This window comes from Sporothrix schenckii (assembly GCF_000961545.1).
Source record: "Sporothrix schenckii 1099-18 chromosome Unknown Cont44, whole genome shotgun sequence".
Classification (NCBI taxonomy): Eukaryota; Fungi; Ascomycota; class Sordariomycetes; order Ophiostomatales; family Ophiostomataceae; genus Sporothrix; species Sporothrix schenckii.
Window position 1 is genome coordinate 5,106,866 of NW_015971145.1, and position 23,198 is coordinate 5,130,063.

Sequence of the window (23,198 nt, forward strand, 5' to 3'; positions counted from 1 at the left end):
CTGACTGGTCCTCGATCTGGTCTGGCCCTTTCCCGTACGATGACTCTCCTTATCGCTCGCTCAATCGCACTAAATTTCCTTATCTATCTATCCGCCAGCCGCCCACCTTTTTTTTTTTTTGTTATCTTTATGGTTGTCGCCTCCTCGATGGCCCCTTAGCTGGGCGGTATCTCGCAATCGATTTCACCCTCCATGTCCCCACAGCACTCTACCGATTAGATCATAGAAAACATCGACGACATCATGTACGACGTAGCTCAGTGATTGATGTGAAAATGAAGTGTTGAAAAAGCAGAGATGTACAATAAACAAGACACTTTGGCAGTTGACATCGGCGTTGTCGTCACTGTCTGTCGCCTGGCGGCTGAAACAGCGCTGCCTAGGGAGGGCCGATCAAAGATGTTGATTCGCTGTCCTCCAGCAGGACAGGGGTCCATCCAGTCGTAATTTTCATTTATTTTTTGCACCGACACTCTACCCCAACGCAGGAGCAGAATAAAGAAGAAACAGGTGGAAAGAAAATAGAAAAGAAAGCATTGTCACTTGCTGCCCATCGTATCCGTCCGTCGTGTCAACTTGTGCCTAATTTGGTACGATTCGTATTTTCATGTCATGAAGTTTCTTTGATATTTTACGATTACATTACTGCTTGGTCACTTGAACTGTTGTAAAGCTTTTCTTTGAATAAATTATATTCGTAGGCGACTACGCTCAACCTCTCTTTTTCGAGGGAGTGCGGTGCCCGTAAATGTTGGAGATGTTGTAGCTAACCTGCTCTAGTTCCCAAAACCCCGTAGACAAATGAAAACAGAAAAATCGCTTTTTTTGTGTGATTCTAAAAAGACAACCCGCCAAAATGGTATCCGAGAAATGAAATGATAAAATATGAAAAACAGGTATTCGCTATGCAAGAAGATGCAAGAAACAAGACGCTTTCGTGAGAGATAAAAGACAAAAAAAGGTGGATAGGGTTTTTTTGTCTTAGTAGACAGACAGCGCCGTGATCAACCTTGCAGGGTTGCGCGGTGGCAGGTAGTAGTGTGCTGTGCTGTCGTCGTCGAAAGCATCGTGGTCGTCTTCTTGTGGCGACGCAATGGCCTTGATGGCCGTGGTCGCCGCCGTCTTGGCGAGACCCGCTGCTGCCTTCTTGTCAAAGGACTGCAGGGTCACCGCCGGCGGCGATGGCGGCATCGAGGACTCGTCGTCCTCGGACGAGATGTCCGAGTCCTCCTCGATGACCAGTTCCGGTGGTGACGAGATGTGGGCGATGGATGAGGCGGGTGAAGAGAGCGAGGCGGGCGAGGCAGAGTGGGAGGGAGAGCGGGTGAGGGTGAGGCGGGCGGCGTCGGACTCTTCGTCGTACGCCTCGTCGTCGTCCTCCTCCTCCTCCTCGTCTGCTGTGCTGTACGCGTCCTCGTCGACCGTCTCCACGACCGCCTTGTTCGAGGCCACGCGGCGCAGAGGCGCGGCGTCGGCCATCAGGATGTCCTCGTCGTCCTCCACAGACGACGCAGGCGACTGCTGCTCAAACTCTTCGTCAAACTCGTCGTCCGATTCGCTGTAGTCGGAGCTGGCGTCGGAGCTGGCATCCGAGTCGTCGTCGTTGTCGGCGTGCCACTCCTCCTCGGCCTCCTCGACAACGGTGTCGGCCCACTGCACGTGGCGGTCGGCCTTTTGCGGCGCCGGCTGCTGGGCCTTGTTGGCGCCGCGCACCGACTGGTTGAACCACGACTCCTGCTCGCGCTCGGCATCGGCCAGCTCCAGCATCAGAGTGTCCAAGAGGTTGGCGTGGCCGACCAGCAGGCGCAGGTTGTGGTCAGGGCGGGCCGCCTGCGACGACAGCTTAGCCCGAGCCTTGTGGGCCAGGAAGTAGGTTTGTGTGATGCTCATGGTCTTGCGTTGTGGTGCGGAGAAGGGAGAGGGAGCAAGGGGTGACGTCTTGGTGGACGAGAATGTTGTTGTTGTTGTAGACATTGTGAAGAGAAAAAAGAGTAGTATCCAAAAAAGACTTTGGGTGTGGATAGATTATGTATGGACAAACACAGGGCTCTCAGAGGGCTGCCTGTGACTCAAAGAGATGGTGAAAGACAAGACCCGATTGCGGAACTGCGGCTGTTGTGGTGGGGCGGTTCTCGGGCTTTCGTGCTTTGTCTGCTACTTTGTTCTAGGCGAACGAGTTTTGCGTGCGAAAAATGGCGGCGGTTTGTCAGTATGACTGGGCAACCTGGTTGGGGCTGCGAAGTTATGTAATAATGGAGAGGTAGTGGTCATGGACTGGAGGGGGACTGGAAAGGTGAAGCTCGTGAAGAGATCAAGTCAAGATTGTTTGCAGATGCTGTTGTTGTTCTCTTCCTGTTATGTTGAGGAAGGTGCAAGTTGCAGAGTCGAGTTGAGTTGAATTGAGAATGGAAGGAGAGATCGAGAAAGAAGACAGACTCGAGGAAGGGGCGAACGGGTCATTATTAACTACGAAATGGATGCCACGGAACGAGACGAACAAGAAGGAGAGGAAGAAACGGTTTGCAATCCAAATCCTCACCCGTAAGCCCATAACAGCAGCAACGTCCGTGACGAGAAAGCGAAAGCGACCATTTTGCGAGTTGGCGCAGCCTAGTTCGTCACCCTTTTCGTCGCACACCCCCCTTCCTTGTCCCTGAGGTCTGGACGCGCAGTCTTGCCGTTCCCCGATTTCACCGTATTTTCGAGCCAAAATTCCGTGGGCGGTCCGCACTTTCCATTGTCTCCGTTGGCCGGGGTTTACCAAGCAGTAAAATCCTAAGGCCCCAGGGCAGTGGGCAGGGCAGGCACTAGGGCAAGTACGGGGGGGCGTGGGGCTAGCCAAAACGGAGGCGCCTTCCGCGTATTCTGTACAAGGACGTATTACAAAAGTACGACCTAGGGCGTGGCTGACAAAAAAGGGAAGCGAGAAAAGAGCGAAAAGTCGGGGACGGAGGTTATGCTGCTGCCTCGTTCAGGCACGACTCGCAGGGCGCTGTGGGGCTAGTAGGGCGTGGTGCCGGGAAAACTGTACAAAATAGTCCCAAGCACAGAACGGATCTGTCATACATTCGCGAGACGGAGACGGCAGTGACAGCGAGAACGAGCATGAACGGCCAGGGGCCCCACCTGCCAAGTCGAGAAAGCGACACAGCTGACAAAACAAACACTGCCCAAACGACGCTAACAAAACGCCTAGCACGCAGGGGAAAGGCGCGCGCCCTGAGAAAGTACGAAGACGGAGAAAACGGTGGACAATGCATCTTACAAACCACCGTTTTGGCGCAATGCCAGAATCCCTTCTTTTCTCCGAAGCCCGGTCATAACAGCCCCCCAATCCCAAACACCGTCCGCTCTGCCTTTACGACGTACGTCCTACGTACTAGCCCTGTCAGCACTTTACGCGCAGCCGGCGGCGGCGGTGAACCTCGATGGAGCCCTGGTCCGTCTCTTGGTTCGTCTCGCATTCTCTCGTAACGAGACCCACTTCTGCTGCGGTTTCTGAGGAATCCGCAGGCAGAATGAGTAAGACACGAATCCCTCCGGCCCAAGACGTCGCCCATTGAACTGGGCATTTGGCACTGGCCCTGGCCCGGTCGCCGAGCAAAACGCGAGGCCAAGCGAGCGTGATGCGCACGTTTCTGCACCGCAGCAGTCGCTCCTTCCAGGCTTCGACATTCTGGCTGCGCGTGCTCTTTCTCCATTTCGTGGCTCTGCGGTGCCCTTTGTCTTCCCGGCCCCGTCTGTTTTTCATTCCTTCCGTTTTGATGTCCAATCGACTAAGATACCTTTTACGACGTAAGGCACAATTTCACTGCCTAACGCATTGCGACAACCAAAGATTACGCACATGCATCACTGACAAGTCGGTTGCAGGGCGTCATATCTCCGGTCGGCAACCTTTTTGGCCCTGGGCCCTGGATATGATGACGGTTTGCGATTGATGACGCCGCGCGCTTGTCCTCCGTACCGCAGTTCACATTGATGTCGCTTCCTTTCCGTCAATTTGGATGCGACCGACTTGGACGAAAAAAAAGCTGTTTTGTCGTTTCACAACCGCTTTTTTAACAAAGTCGGCATAGATCGAATAATAAAGTCGAGGACATACTGGAATGTGACAAATTTCACCTACTACTAAAGATGGACCAGATCGCACCTCAATGATACTCGATCCTCGAATGCGTCTGGCTTTGATTTGTGGACATCGACGTCAACGTTTAACACGCGTGTTCGACGATCGACAAGACGGCGGTGAATCGCTCGGCCATCAGGCTCTCTCTATTTTGCCCTGGTTTGCAATTCGTAAGCCACGTCAGCGTGTCAGAGATTTGGCAGAAAACGGTGGGCAGCCGGCGGGTGCATAACGGATTGGCTTCTTTGTTCTGTAATGAAGTTATGGTGGCCGTTTTAGACTGAGTGGACAGGGTGTCACTTGATTAAGAGTGAAAGACTGCACAATACACCGGCTGGCGTCATCACAGTCGCATTTCCACTGTTAATATACTCTCGCTAGGGGCAATCTACGTGAAAACGGACAGGCCCTGTAACCCGCTAATTGGTGCTCGTCCCTTGTTCCTGACAAACGCGGCTGTGAAATTTCTAATCCTTTCGTGGATTTGTGTTATTCGGTTGATTCCATCGAGGCCCAGCACCTTCCACCCTCTTCGATGGACAGATTGACACTTTGGCATTACGGACGGTACAGTCGCACTTCCCTAAAGTCCTTGGAACGGCGCACACCTCCGTATCGAACTGCTGCACTACATACAACCGTTTCTGTAGAATGTATATCCGTGCGTCGCACCTTGATGAACGGATGGCCGTGTGATGGGAATCGCTTCTCATTCTTATGTCAGCCAGTCAGACAGGACAGTTGTCCGGGGTTGTTGGCAGGATGATCCGTGGCTGTCTTTGTCGGAGTAAGTCCGTATTGCCGTGACAATGTCAAGTGAGCAAACGATGGTGATTTGAAAGATTAATTTCCTAACTAAGCAATACGTGATTCCTTTTTTCATGAGACAAGCATCCTATTCGAAGATTTTGTTATCCCTCCCGTCGTCGACCCAATGACTGTCTCGGAAGATGGAAAAAGGTAACAGCCCACGGGCGGAAAGGGCTGCCGGCCGGAAGTCAGACGAGAAGTTCATAGTTGAGGTTAGTGCATATTCTCACGGAACTCTCTTTGCGATATCTCCGCTTGACTCGACGGGCGCCATGACGGCGTGAGGCTGTGAGCATGTTCACATCATGTCTTTTCTTTTGCTGTTGTCTTGCAACTCTTACCCGTTATGCTGAAGTACGCGGGTCAAAAGGATGACAATACGCCGTAACGGAGGAAAATTAGACTCAGCACCGACCCAGATCGATAATTGACCAAGCCACACGCCTTTACGTGCCCCTCGTCTCTAAATACTGGTGCCTGAAGGCCGTGAAAGGCTGTGAAGGCTTAGAAGACTATGGTGCAGACCCTACCGTTTTGCTCGTTCTCGCTTTGCGTTCACAAAGCGCTAAGAAACGCGAGAAATGGGAAGAAAGAGCACCACAAAGAGTCCGAAGACAGTCCTAGGAGCAAAATCTTGCCGAGTGCGAAGCAAGGACCTTGTCCCAATGTTACCTAATCTACGCCAGTTAGCTCAACACAACATAGCGCTGGCCTCGTAATACGAGCGGCCCAAGAGCGCCAATGCGGCGGTCGATCACCTAATGGTGCAAGTGCAGTCGTAAAACTCACGTTGCACTCCACTGGGGCCTTGGAAGTCGGCCGAAGCGAAAACCCCGACCGACTTTTCAAAACGGTGCGCCAAGTTATTCCACTTTCTCACCCAAAACGGGAAAGCCATGATTACAAAACCAAATACGCCGTATCTGCAATCTCACGTCGTATGTCGTATATCTCAAATCTTCCCAGTGGGGCAGGGCGAGGCTTGGGAATGCCCTTATGAGCCATCCCATCATTTCCTGAACAAGGCTGTATTAAGCGAGAGTTTTGAATCTGGCCGTGTATGGTGTATTATGTCGTGTAGAATACGGCCCAACTTATGTTCGAGTTTGAGAATGATGACTGTCGAGCCGGTCCATCTTCTTCTTTCAGTGTGCTCGCAGTGATGGGCGTAAACTTGGCGCAACTGGGCGCAAAATCGTGGCTTGGACAAGCGACGGCAAGCATCACTTCCGAAGTACAAAGTACGGCGTATCGTGTCGTATGATGCCGTATTTGGGCGTAGAAGGTCCCTTGTGAAGTAAGGCACGCAAAACGCGAGAGGATGCGGTGGTCGGTTGTCGATGTGCGGTCGCTTCAAATGGCCCTTTTAGGAAGCCTTTGCTGTGCCGTCCTCTCGTATCTCGCACTTTCGGTGATTGTGCCTGCCTGGATGCCTTGCAGCCTTCTCCTCATCAGGGGGCCCTTCTGCGTTCCTCCGGCGGTTCTTTTGCCGTTGCCTGTCCAAAGCCACGCCAGCCTTGCGCGGCCCTGTCGCGCTGGGAGACTGGCTCCACTCGTATTTTCTCTTTTTCACGATGCAATCAATTTAAACTTTGGTGGGCAAGGCAACGGTCTCTGTCGCCAAAAGTGTATCCAGAAGTGCCGCCCGTCGTGCCTCGCATATCGTGTAGTCGTATCGCGCACATCGCAAGGCCTCGTTCAATCAATGCATCAACGCGGGTCAATTCGACTTCTCGGCCACATAGCAGGCGGAATCCAATTCCCCGGTTTGTTTCAGTACATTGGGCGGTTTGGGTCTGTGGTTGTGTTTGTGCGGGTTTGCAATTCGTTCAATTCCCGTCCGATTGCCCCGAGTCTCCGTTGGAGCTTGCTCCTGCCGTTTTTGCTTCGTTCTGGGAGACAAAGAAAACGGAAGGAACCTAGGACTGTAAAGTTCTCCGTAGGGCTGGAGCGATCCTGACCCGCCTTCCGTACACCCCCCCCCCCCACCGCCTGCCCCCACTCTCGCTACACTGCCCAAAGACGTATGACTCTCATGCTGACTTAACATTCGTAGCAATTTCTGCCCTTAGTGCCTTCTCTGCGTCTCCCAAACGCCGGGCCCCGTAATCTCCTTGTTCCGCCCTTCGCGCCTTGGCAAAGACGAACCAAGGAAAACGAAAGCGAGCACTGAGCGACGCCTGCATGGAGCCAGAACGATGATTACATAGCAAAAAGCAGTTACAAATCGTTCTCTTCATTAACAATATACTCAATATACTCAATATCACACAACCAGAGCTCCAAGCGAAGTCGCGCAATCCTGCCCAAAGAGGAAATCGCATAGAGAGACCTGTCCCAGCAAATCGTTCTTTCCCGCAAACTGCTTTGCTTCTTTTGCGCTCTTTCCCCCGTTTCTCGAGAGGGCTGTGCCATTTGCTATTGATATTTCGTAGGCAAAAGGAACTGCCATACAAATCAGGCGAAATGAAGCGACAGCACGATGTGTGCATGGCCAGTCTTGGTTGTCGTTGTGGTGCGATGGTGTTCTGTTGTCACGGCTGCACAGCCACGGTGCTGTTATCGAAATGTTTAGCCTTTAACTGTACGGGATGATCCTTTGACTCAATACGCGATACGCCATTCTTAATTGAGTTTTGTCCGCGTTGTTTAGTTTCTTATTTTTTAGTTTTTTTTATTTCTTTCTTCTCTTTTGTACCATCGAAACATGGCTTGTCGTTGCCCGGTTGGAATTGTTCTGCGAAATGCCACCGCACTGCGCCCTACGATTTACACGTATCGTGGTTACAGCCTCCATGACACGCGTGTTAAATCACTGTTTGTAGTCTGCCTTTCTCTGGCGTATCTCCCTGGTCATTATGACGCCTCAAGGCAGTCTGAGAACTGTTTCCTGCCGCCTTTACAAAACCGTGACGAGAGACGGCCAGACGATGCCGGCACCCGTTCCGTCGATCTTTATCTCAACATTCACTTCGAAGACGCGATGTGTCCGAAACGCGAGCACGACCTCGTTGGTGTCCTTTGGTCTGCACATCACAAAAGCTTATCCTGTTTTGGCATTTTTGTTTCCAGTGCGTGCAGGAGATGCAAGAGTCACGGAGTTTTCAACTCAAACGCCGACAGAACAATCCGTCCGCCGCGTGTGTGTCATCTGGATGGAAATGTGTTGCATTTATCGTATCTGCTTACGACATTCCCCGTATGCTGTCACTCACCAGTAACGCACAACCAAAGCACTCGGGATTAAGACCAGCCCTGGTCCGTCAATCGTTTTGGCTTACTAACTAAACCGGGCAAGACAGCGTTTGGAATTCTCACTGCAGGGGACAGGGGGCGTGGTCAGCAGACTGCAGTATCTGGAGCAGCTCCGTTTTATCACTTTGTGTGTCCTGCAGTTTCGTGAAATCCCCGTCTTACTTTTGTGCTGACGATGTGTGTGCCGTACACCCACTCACTGGCCACGAAAACTTGCCGGCCGGCTTGTTGTCGTGGTTGTCTGTCTTATCGATAATCGAAATTCCCCGTTTCACAATCCCTATTGTTTCCCAGCACACTCCATCTACTTTTCGTGGTGCTTTTCCGTACTTCCGCAATGTTAAGCATCTGCGCCTTGTGACCTTTTTTGACTTTCTGGTCCTCCGACCCTTTGGAACTCTTTCCGTTTCTTTTCGTCCGTGGGTCCCCGTAAACAATAAGAGAAAAAGAGTCGGGTAGTCTGTACATATGCGTTGTTTCTTTCTGTTTATCAGAAAAAAATGGTTTTGAGTGTCAGAAACGTCCACGAGACCACATTTTGAATCAAAATCAGACTACGGTGTCCGAGATGTTTGGCCGATTTTAGTGTCCTGGCATCCTCACAAAACGGACGTCGAAACAACGCATCCATAAACGGTCGCAACCATGGATTGGCAGAGAAACTTTGTGTTTTCAGGGTCTCCGACCTCGCCCATTGTACTCCTCGTTTTTCTCGGTTTCTCGATTTCTTTGATAGTCGCATGTCGTTTCTCGCATTCTTTCATTGTTTGGAACCCTGGTGGATCTCGTTTGCCCTGCCCTGCCTGCTTCGTTACTGGCTTCTTTGTTCGTTCGCCAGTCCCCAAAGCATAATGACCTCCATCACGCGTCACGCGCTCTGTCGGCGTCGCTTTTTTCATTAAATGCCGGCCAAGGTTGAACAGTAAGCGAGAACGACGAGTGAGTGTTACCTCCGAACGGGGAAAATGGGCCAATCACAATGCGTCCTTAACTCCTGCCCGTGTCTTACTCCCGAGCGGCCGTTCCTTCCGCGCATGTCTTTCCCAGCTTTGTTTGTTCCAGCCTGCTGGGTCGTCGTAACATCAGACGGAGGAAATAACGCATGTACGCGAGGTGTGTATGGCCAGCCAGCAGGAGCGACAACACTCACCTAATAAAAGGCTCCGGCGACAAGAAAGATTCCGAGCCGACGCTACGACGGCTCCAAGCTGTGAGTGGCTGACGTACAATATGTACGACAAGAAGCTCGGTTGACGACATACACGTAATGCAAACACGTACACATTCGCGTATCCACATTGTGGGCTGTGCCGACTGTGGGGAAGAGCAGCCAAAATGGACGACAGTACGCCGTACTCCAGGCTGTGTTATAGACACAGTCGTATTTATGGTTAGGCAGCTGTGTTCTATGTTCTGGGCTCGTCTCTGGCCACATCTGTGGCAGGTGAAACGACAGCGTGTGGCTTCGGTGTGTGATATTATTACTTTGGTTGACCACCTTTCGTTACTTCTGTCGACGTTTTATTGTGCTCTGTTGCAGTTACAGCCCTCACGCCGATGCCGAGAGACGGAAGGACGACGGACGCAGCACGTCGTCAATTTGCAAGGCGAAGGGAAAACGGGCAGGGGTAGCAGCGGTGCAATGGGCGAAATTCACTGGGAGACCTGGAATACCTGGACAAACTGGACTAACTGGCAATTGGTTGGGCTGCGACGACAGGCAGACAACAAAACGAAGAGGACGACCAATGACATGCAGTAGAGTCCCTATAATTACAGTACACGTCGCAAACACCGTACGCAGGCCCAGCCGTAGACGGTCGTCAAAACGCTGGCCTTGTACGACGGGCTTCGTAAGATATGTCCGACGAGGGAATACGGAGAGAGGTGAGAAGGGGCGTGTGGGTTGAGCTGGAACGGGCTGACGACAGACTACAGACCACGTCAGACACCATCGCAAAGGAACAAATCATATCGCGAACACTGTGAAAACGGCATAGGCTCAAAAGGCGATCGCCACGAAGCATGCATCGTCCTGAATAGGCGAGGTCGGGGAGGTCAGCCGAGAGCTGATGTAAAATTGCGTGAAGGTCAGTGAGTGGGTGAATGAGATGAGTGACACAAAACAGAGGGGGGAGAGAGAGAGAGAGAGCAAAAAAGAAAAAGAAAAAGCAAGAAACAAGAAACAAGAAAGCAAGGGAGCAGTGTTAGACTGTGGGGGCAGCTGGGTCTGCGCGCGAGCCTGTGCCTGAACCGAGTGGACGGTAGCTGAAAACTGGCGAGCTGAACCCGAACAAAAAAAATTGGCATGCGCTGTAAATCAAAGGCGTGGCAAGCGAGCGGAGCCAAATAAGTGAGACATGGTGATTCCCAATTCGGACAGGAAGCCGTCAGGGGAACACCGAGAACGAGCATCAACAAAGACAGACAAAATTAAGTAGAAAAGACGATCGGCACGGGGTTCACCGTCCACAAAGAGTGAAGTGAAAGGTGAAAGAAAAAAAGATAAAAGAGGCTTAACAAGGTTCCAAGATAGTGATTTAAAAGAGGCTTCTCTCCATCGTGTTTCAGGCAACGTGGCGGCAGATGGCATGTGAGCAAAGGAAAAAAGGAGACAAAGGGACGAACCACAAACAAAAGTGTACAGAGGAGCGCGTGCAAAGTGACGTCCCAAATATTAAAGGGAAATAAATAAATAAGAAAAACAGGAGCCATAGGTTGCTTTCTTTTTATTTGTTTCTATATGCAGGTGTATGTCTCATTCCTAATTGATATTGATATTCGTATTTTTTTGTACCGAACAGCAATCTCCGCTTCCTCTCTGGGTTGTGGACCTACATCTGTAACGGCGTAGCATTTCCTTCCACTCTGTTTGCTTTAATCGCTTCTACCACCTCGGCCTCCATCACGAAATGAATCCGACATCGCTCTTCAGCTCCGACACTACACCATTAATAAACCTCTTCCTTATGCTGGGTTCAGCCCTGGCCGTAAAATCGCAATCTATTCACCCAAGAAACTGGGTGGGCTACCTAAGAAGAAAGGGGAGACAATAGAAGAATACGGGGTAAGCCTTGCACCGAATGCTTGCGCGCATGTTCCCCCCGGAAAGACATGGCCCTATTCAGTAATTTCAGATGAGACTGTCGTATATAGTACGACAGACGATGTACATTGTGTAATCAGATGTGACGACCGAATAGATGGAGCTGTATTGATATCGGCACACTGCCACAAGACATTGAGTGACAAACAACCTTATGTACTCTGGTTGGGTGAAGTACCAATCAAGTAAATCGAGAACAGTATCTTAAACAAGTCCACTGACTTGGTGATGTTAAGGAAGTCGATTCTTTTGCACGTTTTTATATATATAAGCTTTATTTTATTTGTACTTTTTTACGAAAAAAAAAAGACAGTTGTAACGTTTGTATATATTTAAAATAAAAAAAAGCCAGAAATAAAGCAAAAATAACAGGCCGACATAAAAAAGGAATATGATACAGATGATATGTAGGTAGGTGTTCATTAGTTTAGCCTCACCCCATCTCGTATTACACAAACAATATACAATCACGTCTATTTTCGGTTCACTGTCAAAATAAGGCCGCCCCGACAGCTCGGTTAAGAACTCAGGAGAGAGGCCCTTGGCGAAGTCTGTACGACATGGCCCCTGAAGCCTGTCCAGCACGTACAGGATCGTGTGCCCCCACCGGCATCGACATGTTCATCCAATTTGACGCCCTCGTCGACACCGACCCGCCACTCGCTACACACCATCCATGGCAGCATTGTGCCCGCTCTCTCTTTGGTTATGAGTACCGTGTCTGTATCGCACTGTCTCGCTTGTCACAGAGTGCACGTCGAGGATGTTGATACGGAGTAAATGCCAATAAAACGCCTCCACGCAAGTGGCTTTGTCTGTAATCTATTATGCTGCTCGTAAACCCGCCATGTGTATGCAAACGTGCTTAAAGACACAAGAAATAAACGACTAATGAAAAACAATCTCGACCTCGGCAGCAACACCCATGCCTCTCACAGGCGACATATGGCCCTCTCCGACCGCCATCGGGCTCCGCCTTGCCCTGCTCGGCTACGCCTGCCTGCCCTCCCTCTTACGTCGCCCGCAGCTTCAGCATCCCCCGCTTCCGCTTGCCGCCCACCTCGCGGTTCTCCTCAATCTCCAGCAGCGCCTCCCGCTTCTTCTCGCCCACCAGCTTCAGCGCCTCCTTGGTCACGCGCGTCTCCAAGTTGACACCCTCCTCGGACCACGCTTCGAGCGGGCGGCCCACGCGCGCCTCAATCGCCAGCACCAGGTCCACGTCCCGTTGGCCAACAAACGTCACGGCCTCGCCACGGCGGCCCGCACGCGCCGTACGGCCAACACGGTGGATGTAGTCGTCGGGGAGGCGCGGCACGTCGTAGTTGACAACAAGCGCCACCTCGGGGATATCGAGACCACGCGCAGCCACGTCCGTCGCCACGAGGATGCGCGCCGCCGCCGCGCGGAACCGCCCCAGGTTGTCGGTGCGCTGGCGCTGCGGCAGCGTGGCGTGCAGCGCTGTGACGCGGTGGCCCAGCAGCCGCAGCAGGTGGTGCAGGTAGGCCGCCGTGGACGTGCGGTTGACAAAGACGATGACGGCGGGCAGCGCGGCGTTGTGCGCTGTGCTCAAAAAGGCGTGCAGATAGTGCTCGCGGTGGGTCACGGGAACGGTCAAGTGGCATTGTGTCAGTGTGGCCGGGATGGCTGGTGCGTGCGTCTCGACCTCGCACACAAACACGGGCAGCCGGTCGGCGCTGCGGGGCATCGTCTTGAGCGCGCGCACCTCGGGCGTCACCGTGGCCGTGAACAGCAGCGTCTGGCGCTTGGTCGGCGGCGGCAGCGCGCTCAGGCACGTCTCGACATCGGGCAGCATGCTGCCCGAGGCCGCGCCGTCGCTTTTGTTCTTGCTCTTCTTTCCACCACCACCGCGAGAAGCAGCATCGGGTAGCGTCGGAGCCGCTGTGAGCAGCCGGTCGGCTTCATCGAGCACGACATACCGCGCGCGCTTCAGCCCGCCAACCGTGTCGTCGCCCGACGTGCGGATGTGGTCCGCCAGGCGGCCCGGAGTGGCAATGACAATGTGTGGGTTCTTGGCCAGGGCAATGGCCTGCGGCCGCATGTCGGCACCGCCAGTCACGAGCAGCGCCTTGAGCGGCTGCGGCGCCGAGATGGCCATGAACTGCTCGTAAATCTGGAGGGCCAGCTCGCGCGTCGGCGTCAGCACCAGGGCGAAGATGGCGCTCGGGTCCGCCGACCACGCCTGCAGGATGGGCACGGCAAAAGCGACTGTCTTGCCGGAACCGGTGCGGCTGCCACCGATGCAGTCGTGGCCCCGGAGGATGGCCGGGATACAGCCCTTTTGAATCGCCGTCGGCCGGCGGATGGCCATGTTGGAGAGCGAGCGGACCAGCCAGGGCTTCACACTGATGGCGTCAAAGGTGGTGTTGGGGTCGGTCGGTGCCGCGAGCACGTTGGCGGCGGCGTCGGCGGCCGGGACCTCGGGTGCTGTGCCGTTGGCATCGCCCGCAGCAATTGTCCTGACGGCCTCGTCAATCGCCTTCTTCTGGGCAGCAGCCGTTGCCGCCGTCTTGTCGTCCGTCGGAACACGCGAGCGGACACGCGACGGGGCATTGAACGTAGATGGGACGTGTGCTACCTTGGGCAGCAGCTGTGCCGCCACCTTCTCCTCATCCTCCTCTTCCTCTTCCTCCTCCTCTTCACTCTCTTTGCTCTCTTCGCTATCTGACTCGTCAGAGCTTTCCTCGTCAGAGCTTTCCTCCTCAGCTATGCCTTGTCTCACGCGGCGCTTCTTGCGCGGCTCATCGCTGTCGAGATAGTCGGACTCGTCGCCTGAGTCGCTTGCGGGCGGGTTGGCGCTTAGCAGGCCGCTCCTCCGGACCACCTTGCCATCGATTTTTGGTAATGTAGACGCAGTCATGGCGCGTATCGTTGTTCGAGAAAAGGAGAAACGAGCAAAACGAGCAAAAGGGGCAAGGCTGGTTGTGGCGTGGTCGATTGGCTCGAACAGGAAGGATGTGATCGAGGTATGACGACCCGTATTGCACTGAACCGGTTGCATCGCTCCTTCCCAGTATTTTCACTTTTTCTGCCATCAAAATTTCCCCATGTGGAATGACAAAAATTAGGCGGTGAGGCGGTGAACAGCCAGGCAGTTAGGCCCAGGTTGCGCAGAAATAAGTGGAACCGGTTTGGCTGCCGCTTAGGCGGGAAAAGAACGGCCCAGGCCAGGCCAGGACAGGCTTAAAACCCCTGTAGAAAGCGGCACTAAGACAGGCAACCTCCACTGATGGACACAACTTTCCATCATGAAGCGCGCGCTTGAGAGATAAGAAAATGAAGAGCAGTTCCGAGATGGAAGCATAGGACGTATCTTACATGGCAGCACAGAGGTCTTGCCATAAGACTGTTTCGTTTTTGTGGCAAAGGTTCAAAGCTCGAGGAAATGAAGCCAACCCAGGGATGCAATGTGACACAGGGGCATGCAGGCTGCTAGGACCCAAGATAATGGCTCTCCTGACGCCGAGGATCACCGGGGCGCAAGTTGGCCGTTTCTGGGCGAGACAGGTGGGTGCTTTCAAGCATCGGACGGAACCAACAGCCGGCATGGCAGCCAGCACATAATTCATGAACAGAAAGAGACTAGGTTGCGGGCGGCGCTTAAAGGGAAATGCGGATGTGACAATTGATGAGAAAATTGATGCGTTCCGTAGCTGATATGTCGTCGACATATACAGCTGACTTGTAAAGCAGACTGGGCATGGGTATGGGTAGCTTTGATGAGAGAACGGAATGCGGTCGCCGTTGGTGACCAGGGCACAAACCGCGGCGACTTATGTGATGATGTGAACGGGCCTCCGTCGACGAATGGAATAAGGCGAGCATACAAATCGGAAAAGATCATAGAAACCATAATGCCAAACCACGTCGGCGAACGCCCATGACGTCTGTCAAGCCTGGACGGAGTATGTCGTCGAAATGGCATTGTTCGACGGGTGGAATGCCGTGCCTTTCTCAACACAACGCTCTCTGATTGGATGGCACATTACAGACAGGTGTGGCTTTTTGTTTCCCCCTTTTCATCTCGCTGCTGACAGGGCCAAATAGTCGGTGGTGCTGGTTCAAAATGCTCTCCGTGTTCGTTGGTCCCAGTAGCCGCCGAGCTGCCATGAGGGCTGCAACCATTGAGACGAAAGGAGGGCCCGGCACAGCAAGTGGAGCCGATCCAAGCAGGAGACAAGCATCAAAAAGGAGACCATCAACAGAACGAAAACAAAGCAACACGTCCATTTCGCTTCGAGTTCTCTGAATACTTGTCTGCTCTGATCCATGCTCCTGCCAACTCAGCTGGTCCAAGCTCATTTGAGCCTGTCGCTGGCCAGTCACATCCACTGAACCTGGCATCTGTTGGCCACACGACATTTGCTCGTCAGCCCTGTTTGGGTAGCAGTGCTGGCCGAGAGCACCGCATGCTGTGCAAAAGTCACCGTATCTGTTCTTGCACATTCGTAGCGCACTTGCAGATGCGCCCCGTTCGATCCGGGTTTGTAGTAGCTGCGGAAATTTATGTCTTCTGGCGTTGTGGCCGGTTCATCGTCCTCTCACGTTTCAGTATCGCGAGTTGTTTGTTTTGTTTCGCGTAACTTGTAATTTTTGGCGGCAAATGAAGCACTGGTCTGGCCTTTCACAGTAGTGATCGCCTGTCGCAGAAGATCCTCTTGCGGGCAACGTGCATCTGCGACAATCCTGGTGCATTCTGGTGGAGAGAAAAAGGGTGGAGGCGAGACCTGGTGACGAGACCGCTGACGAACCGATTGCTCCAGCTCCTTCTCAACTCTCCTCCTCCCCTGCTCCTTCTTCTCAGCCGCCTTGTCGACGCGAAGGGCAGGGCTAGAGCAAGCATTGCCATTCGCTGCTTCCTGTGGTCCTGCAGGCGAAGCTGTAATCACCCTTGGCAAGAGCAAAGACCAAAGCAAAGAAAGTGAACACTCCCAGCTGTCCAGTCTTATTTTCCCTCTCCAGGTGAAATCGTTGGCTGTTTGCTGTGGATCCAACGGTGCGTCCATTGCAACGTCCAGCCCCCTGTCCGGGCGACCCAACAGCGGCACACATCCTGTCCTGTTGTTGCTGCGACGTGCTTCCTGTTATTGTCCTGGTCGAACGTTCTTTCCCCCTCCTCGCCCGTTGCTTTTTGTTCTCCCTGTCTTCTCTGCCGCTCTTTCCCCTTCCGACTTCTATTCCTCCTTCGCTCCTGTCGGTCCTACCTGGGAAAGGACGTTGGTTCAGGACGTTCTTTGGTCGCTCTTTCCCCTCTGCCCAACCATCAACGGCTTCCCCACACCAGCCGGTTTAGGTAATGTCCGCAGGAGTTTAGTACCCACTCGCCACTGTATTACAGCGTTTTCCGGCGTCCCTTCCAGCGTGGTGCCTGTCCCTTGAACCACCTGAAAACTGCCTCTTGCCCCGTTTGGTTTCGGGGCTGCGTGCCCCTCTCCTAAAACGCACTAACGCTGTGTGGGCGGCGCATCTCACAACATCAACCCTCAACTGTCTATTTCCTTGCCTTCTCTGCCTCTTCATCTTTCCTCATCCTCCTTTTCCTCCAACTCCGCCGCACTGCAGGGACATCTCGGTCCTCGTCGACGATTTTCATTCACCCTCGTTTGTATCTTCATTTGTTTGCTTGTTTCCTTTGTCTGTTCTTGGCCTGTTCTGCAGCCTCCGTTTCGACTCTTTCCGAGCGACTTCGACTGTTTTGCTTTTACTCTCGTTTCTCAACCTCTTCTTTTTTGGCTATATTATACATACTTTTGCATATTGGACCATTCGGTTCCTCGTTCGTTTTCTCCAGCTTCTACTGTTTCTCTCTCGATTCCCCTTCTGCGTCCGACGACAGCGCAGCGTGTCACTCCATTCCCGCTTGTTTCACCTGTGACAAACTCGGCAGACCTCGACTTACAAAAGACAAACGTTAAAGAGACCAAGAAATCTGTACTTACTTCCGTCCCAACACTCCGGAGACGACCTTGTGCCTCGCCTTTGCTCCTGTTGCCATCTGGACGCAAGGGCATAGCCCGGGCCAAGTTGGCAGTGATCGAATCTACGGCCTCGTGCCTGCTTCGTCGGGCCGTGATACTTGTTATTTTCTGCTGTCTTTGGCCCTTTTCTCCATTTCCTCTTCCGACCTCACTCACAAACACACACACACACAATGGCCGATCAAGGGTCTAGCGCTCCCGCCGCCGAGGGCCGGCCTCGCGTAAGTGTTGCTTGTGCCCCGTTGCAACCTCGTACACTTTGTTGCTCTGCCTAACACGGTTTCCCACAGCTCTCACTGGCGACGCCAAACAACGACAACTCCTCGGCATCTCCTCCCGTTCAGGTCCTCCCCGTCTCTTCGTCTCCAGCACCACTCCGGCCCGCCTTAGGGCCAAGGCCCAACGCCGGTGCACGTCCGCCCCGCCTCGGCCTCGCCATTCCGTCCTCCAACAGCGTTAAGCCCGTTGGCGCCCCCCTCCCCCAGCTTCAGCCCGTCGGCCGACCCCAGCTGCCCGTGCTGCACCTCGCAACGCCCATGGGTAGCCAGGGCATCCCGCACGAACAAGCCCCTGGTCGTGGCCAGTCTCTCCAGAGCGCTTCGGGCGGCAGCGAGAGCAGCGCAGCCCACAGCCGGTCGGGTAGCTTCGGCCCACTGGACGGCCGCGCTAGCAACCCAACGTCCGCCGGTTCTCAGTACTCCGTGCTTTCCTTTGCCAGCCAGTACGGCATTGGCTCTAGTCGTCCGCACGGCACGCCGGACCCCGTGTCGGCCGTCGGCTCGATCTACTCTGAGATTAGCGAGGGCGGCGTGGGGATGGAGCGGGAAGGCAGCATGACCGGCCTGGAGGCGTTTGACCAGCAGGCCCTGGAGAAGGCGCGTACGTTGGACGTGGAAGACCTCGACGACGAGGGCTGGCGCATTGCGAGTATGGAGAAACGAATCATCGAACTCGGCAGCCTGGGCGAGGGCGCCGGTGGCGCCGTCACGCGTGCGCAGCTCAAGGGCGGCAAGTCCATCTTTGCGCTCAAGGTGATTACGACGAACCCAGACCCAGACGTCAAGAAGCAGATTGTGCGCGAGCTGGGCTTCAACAAGGAGTGCGCATCCGAGCACATCTGCCGCTACTACGGTGCTTTTGTCGACCCGGCCACGGCGACAATCTCCATCGCCATGGAATTCTGTGAGGGCGGCTCTCTCGACAGCATCTACCGCGAGGTTAAGCGCCTGGGCGGCCGCACGGGAGAGAAGGTCTTGGGCAAGATTGCCGAGGGCGTTTTGCACGGCCTGACGTATCTGCACTCAAAGAAGATTATCCACCGTGACATCAAGCCCTCCAACATTCTGCTGTGCCGCACCGGCGAGGTCAAGCTGTGCGACTTTGGCGTCTCTGGTGACTTTGGAACCAAAGGCGAGGCCAACACCTTTATTGGCACCAGCTACTACATGGCGCCGGAGCGTATCACCGGCCAGACATACACCATCACCTCGGACGTGTGGTCGACCGGTGTCACGTTGCTGGAGGTCGCTCAGCACCGCTTCCCCTTCCCGGCCGACGGCACAGAGATGCAGCCTCGGGCTGGCTTAATCGATCTGCTGACCTACATTGTCCGTCAGCCCATTCCCAAGCTCAAGGACGAGCCTGACGCGAACATTGTTTGGAGTGAGAATTTCAAATACTTTATCGAATGCTGGTATGTGTCGCTCCCTCCGCCCAACTGTCGTCTTATTACAGCGTATCCTTTGTACTAACCCATGGACAGCCTCGAAAAGGACCCCAACCGCAGAGCCACGCCGTGGCGTATGCTCGACCACCCGTGGGTGAAGGAGATGAGCGGCAAGCGCGTCAACATGAGCCGTTTCCTGTCCAAGGTCTGGGGCTGGGACGAGGAGCCGAACCAGGCGGCCGACGGCGGCACGCTTGCGGGCGGCACCCTCGCCAGCGCCATCAATTCGTTGAACTTGAACTAGCGCACACCATGCCACATTCGTTAACGTGGTAGAAGCACACCGACGCACACGTCTACCGACCGACCGACATTGCTTATGGCTCGTTACCGATGCCTCTTCTCTTACCACTTATGTGGCACTCAAATAAGACTGCAAACCGGGGGCACAGTTCCCATACTTTCTTTTGGCCTATTTTCACTTTTGGATAGCCTTCTGATGAGAAGACGAAACTCGCAAGACCAGCTCGAGAAGCCCAAAATGACCGGGAAAGCTGTACATGTGCATGGAGAGAAGGCGCTGGACGACTGAAAGAGAAGAATACCGCAGTAGAGCACTCTTTTGGATACGCTGCTGACTACTTTGTATGGCATTTTCTCTTTCCCTTGGTCAGGATACTTTTATGGCTGTGTTTTTTTTTCCTGTATATTTTGCCTGGGTACCATTTTGGACCGCTCGAGAGACGAAGACATGACATGCAATAATTCATTTTGATTTCATTTCACAAGAAAGTAAAACGGGACATCACCCTCTGGGTATCTTCTCGAACAACCAGACAAATCTCTGTTATGCAATCCGCCGTAACAGCACAAGCACCATTCCGGCATCTGTTTCCTATGCAAAATGCCCCCCTTTACTGGCCCTGATGAGGCTGCCATCATGTGATTATGCAAATGCAGCATCGTATATCCTTGGGTACAAAGTAGATGCTGAGCTCAGTAGTCAAAAAAATCATGACAGATTATGACAAGATGAAAATATCTTTCGAGATCCTTTCCCAGTTTTCTTTTCCTTTGAGAGGACCACACATGTAACACGCACTTGGATGTCGAGTGTAGATTTGCTTTCGTCAGACTCCTCTCCGACGAATAACTAAAAGTTTCGCACGGAGGGAATCGAGATTTTATGCCGACGGCGAAGCCTGGCGACTGGCCGCACGGCTAGCCGCGGCCGCCTGCATGCTCGGGGTCAGGGTGCCCGACATCATTTCACGCAGACACATAGTCGCGTAGTTGCTGGACGACAAGCGGAAATTGAGCGCCACGGCGATCTCCATGTCGTCGCTCTCGGTCAAGTCCTGTGCGCTCTCGCGCCAGCCAGCGGTGCGATTGATGGCTGGCGTAAAGTCGTCGGCCGATGCGTCTGCGCCAATGTCGTTGCCATTTCTAGTGATCTTGGTCTTGGGCACGGGCTTGAACAAATTTCGTAACGTCTTAACGTGATCGGGAGCGGGAGCAGGAATAGGTTCGGCAGCTGGAGCGGCTGGAGCGGCAGCCTTGGCAGTCGACGGATCGATGGCCATCGGCGAGCTAGACCGTCTGCTGCTCTGGGTGGGCGCCTGCACCGCGTCTGCGACGGTGGGTGTCCCCGCCTCATTGCTGTCCCCGTCCATCTTGATGCGCTTGCTGCCACCGTCCGCAGTGTTCTCGATCCAGGCATCATTAACGCGCTCGTCGCTGGAGCTGTGTGGCACGTCGGACGAGGGGCGACGACGCCGGCTGTTACCAACCTCCTCCATTTTGGCCTGGCCCTCACGCTGAGCCTTGGCCTTCTCGTTTCTCTTTTCCTCCTGGACTGCCCTGATGTCGTCGAGGTCGGTGGGGTGCATTTGCTCCGAGTCGTCGGTGTAGGGACGGACGAAGAACTGGGGCACGGCTGTGAAGCGAGCCATGATTTTGCGGTAATGGCCGCTCAGGCTGAACTCCTTTTGAGGGCGACGCATGTTGTAAGGGCTGAGACCGCCGTTCTCGGGCCGGCCCATGAACTCGCTGTAAAACTCCCCAATGTCATTGTCGGGGTACAGCACGTCAAACCCGGGCACGGGCAGGACAATGTCGTAGATTGTGTAGTGGCCGCCGGCAGCCTCCTCAGCGCTCAGCACACGGGCCTCCTGGTAGAACTGCTCCTCCTCTTGGTTCTGCTCCTCAGACATATCGTGGTCTCCGTCGGGCCTCAGACGGTTCGGGTTGGCTTCCGACTCGACGAGCACGAGGTCGCCGGCAACGACCTTGTCGCCGTAGCGCGACCACCGCTGGCTAACGGCCCAGTTCCACACAAGAGACTGGTAGGCGTGGATGTAGAGGTTGCGGAGGCCGCGGGTGATGCGGCAGAGGGCGCCACAAAAGTCGCGGCGTGAGCCATTCGTGCGTCCCAGGTGCTGAATGAGCGAGCTCTCTGCACTAAAGCGTCTCGGCAAAATGTTCAGCGCCGCATTGACGTCACCCGTGGTCTTGAACTTGAGGATGCCGCGAGCGCGGTTGATCTCGTCGCGCTGGAAGCGGGACTCAACATCGCTGTCGCCCAGGGCGGCGGCCAGTGCCGGGTCCACATGCAAGATTCCGTCACAAGCGCCCTCAAAATTCTCGCTGAGGATCATGCGGCCAACCTCTTGCGTACCAACGGCGTGCGTGCCAAATCGCTGGAGACCAAAGTAGTTGATGAAACCGTGCTGCTGGACATGGTCAAGGGCCGACTGCACACACGCCTCAGTCATACGAAGACGGTGGCTCAACGAGCAGTTGGCGCCGCGGGTCAGCTCGACGCCCTTGAGGACAATGACAAAGTCGTTTCCGCCGTGCTGGCCAAGTTGGATGGGATTTTTGTTGTAGTTGAAGTCACCAACCTTGACGTAGGCGCTGCGAGCGTTGATCCAACCAATGCCCTGGTTGCTGGGGTGCCAAACGCTGACGCGCTGCGTTGTGGCCGCACGGCGGTCCTTGGTGCCGGCGAAGCCAAAATTGGTTGCCTTGAGTTTTAGCATCCGGGCCAGGAAGTTGATGGCCTCGATGGTGTCCTTGTTCTCCTTGTACATGGTGAAATGCAGATACTTTCCGGAACCCTCGATGGCCTTGTTGACCTTTTTACCCGCTCGGTTCTCGCGTCTGTTGTCACCAGCATTATTGCCATTGTTGCCATTGGCACCTTTGGCACCTTTGGCGCCGTTTCGGCCACCGGTTCGAGCTCGATTGCTACTGGCACTCGGCATGGCGACGATGGCACCAGAGTCCCCCTCGGCACGGGTTTCGAAACGGCCGGAAAATATGCGGCGGATTTCCTGGTGATAGTGGCCTCGCTTAGCACGGTCGCTGACGACGGCAATGGTGAACTTGGAAGGAGCCGGGCCACCGCTGACAATAGCGGCGTAGGCCTCGTGCATTTGCTTAGCAACTTCGGGGCCGACGAGTGTCACAAGGCCATCGGTGTCAATCGGCGGCACCTCGGGTACTGTGGGCTTCTCGACGACGACTGGCACGGCCGGCACAGCCGGCACGTCTGTGGGGGCGGATTCTTGTTGCGTCGGAGCGGCCGTGGTCTCTGTTCGATTCTCTGCCTTTTTGTACTCTTCGACTACGTCGTCGTCGGAAAGGTAGACAACGGTGCCGTCCTTACGCACTTCGTGCACGATGAAGTCGGTATACCTGGCCGTGGGCGTTAGCGACGAGCACAGTAAATGGACATGGCCAGTCATAAAATTGGGACGTACCGTCTGCGAATGTCGCCCTGCCAGCCAAAGTCGAGAGAGGAAGTGTAGTGCACAATTCCAAGTTTCTTCTCGGAGTTGGCCCGCACTTCTGGGTTTTGGTAGCCAGGCGGTGCGACAGGTGGGTTGTTGGCCATGGTGATGGCTGGATGTGAGAGGAATGCAAGCCTCCAAGGCGTGAAGAAAGCAAGAAGAATGGAACACGAATGTAATAATAAAGCAATAAGAAACCAAAAGAAGAAAACAAGCAGTTTGACAGCCCGCTACCAAAACAGAACCAGGAGGCCTTTGGCTGGGCGGGACCTCGAGGTGGGAGACCGTGATGAAGACAGACGAGGGCAGCGAGATGACGGAGACGAAGAGGTATGGGAATGCCTGCTCTCGTGTGGCGAGAGGTTGAGGTCGAACGGGTTGGTAAGAGAGAGGAAGAGAAACGAGAAGAAAAGGAGTGCGAGAAAATGGATTAGGCAGTGGC

The 23,198-nt window shown here is 54.2% G+C and overlaps 6 protein-coding genes across 6 annotated transcripts; 1 reads left to right on the forward strand and 5 right to left on the reverse strand.

Annotated features, from left to right (window-relative positions):
* Nucleotides 1–981: 981 nt before the first annotated feature.
* Nucleotides 982–1,974, reverse strand: SPSK_09567 (uncharacterized protein; the record flags this gene model as incomplete). Its single annotated transcript, XM_016736139.1, has 1 exon — nucleotides 982–1,974. One exon carries the CDS (start codon nucleotides 1,972–1,974, stop codon nucleotides 982–984), a length of 993 nt encoding a protein of 330 aa, XP_016588345.1.
* Nucleotides 1,975–3,396: 1,422 nt separating this feature from the next.
* SPSK_10141 (uncharacterized protein) lies at nucleotides 3,397–3,675 on the reverse strand (the record flags this gene model as incomplete). The annotated part of the gene is made up of 1 exon (XM_016736695.1): nucleotides 3,397–3,675. One exon carries the CDS (start codon nucleotides 3,673–3,675, stop codon nucleotides 3,397–3,399), a length of 279 nt encoding a protein of 92 aa, XP_016588346.1.
* Nucleotides 3,676–12,312: 8,637 nt separating this feature from the next.
* On the reverse strand, nucleotides 12,313–14,178 carry SPSK_08883 (ATP-dependent RNA helicase DDX49/DBP8; the record flags this gene model as incomplete). The annotated part of the gene is made up of 1 exon (XM_016735469.1): nucleotides 12,313–14,178. One exon carries the CDS (start codon nucleotides 14,176–14,178, stop codon nucleotides 12,313–12,315), a length of 1,866 nt encoding a protein of 621 aa, XP_016588347.1.
* A 1,681-nt stretch (nucleotides 14,179–15,859) lies between these two features.
* Nucleotides 15,860–16,370, reverse strand: SPSK_09930 (uncharacterized protein; the record flags this gene model as incomplete). Its single annotated transcript, XM_016736497.1, has 2 exons — nucleotides 15,860–16,185; nucleotides 16,208–16,370. 2 exons carry the CDS (start codon nucleotides 16,368–16,370, stop codon nucleotides 15,860–15,862), a joined length of 489 nt encoding a protein of 162 aa, XP_016588348.1.
* A 1,099-nt stretch (nucleotides 16,371–17,469) lies between these two features.
* Nucleotides 17,470–19,266, forward strand: SPSK_08933 (mitogen-activated protein kinase kinase; the record flags this gene model as incomplete). Its single annotated transcript, XM_016735518.1, has 3 exons — nucleotides 17,470–17,517; nucleotides 17,587–18,989; nucleotides 19,059–19,266. The coding sequence occupies 3 exons, from the start codon at nucleotides 17,470–17,472 to the stop codon at nucleotides 19,264–19,266; spliced, it is 1,659 nt and encodes a 552-aa protein (XP_016588349.1).
* An 880-nt stretch (nucleotides 19,267–20,146) lies between these two features.
* Nucleotides 20,147–22,860, reverse strand: SPSK_08522 (tRNA pseudouridine13 synthase; the record flags this gene model as incomplete). The annotated part of the gene is made up of 2 exons (XM_016735115.1): nucleotides 20,147–22,661; nucleotides 22,727–22,860. The coding sequence occupies 2 exons, from the start codon at nucleotides 22,858–22,860 to the stop codon at nucleotides 20,147–20,149; spliced, it is 2,649 nt and encodes an 882-aa protein (XP_016588350.1).
* Nucleotides 22,861–23,198: the final 338 nt, after the last annotated feature.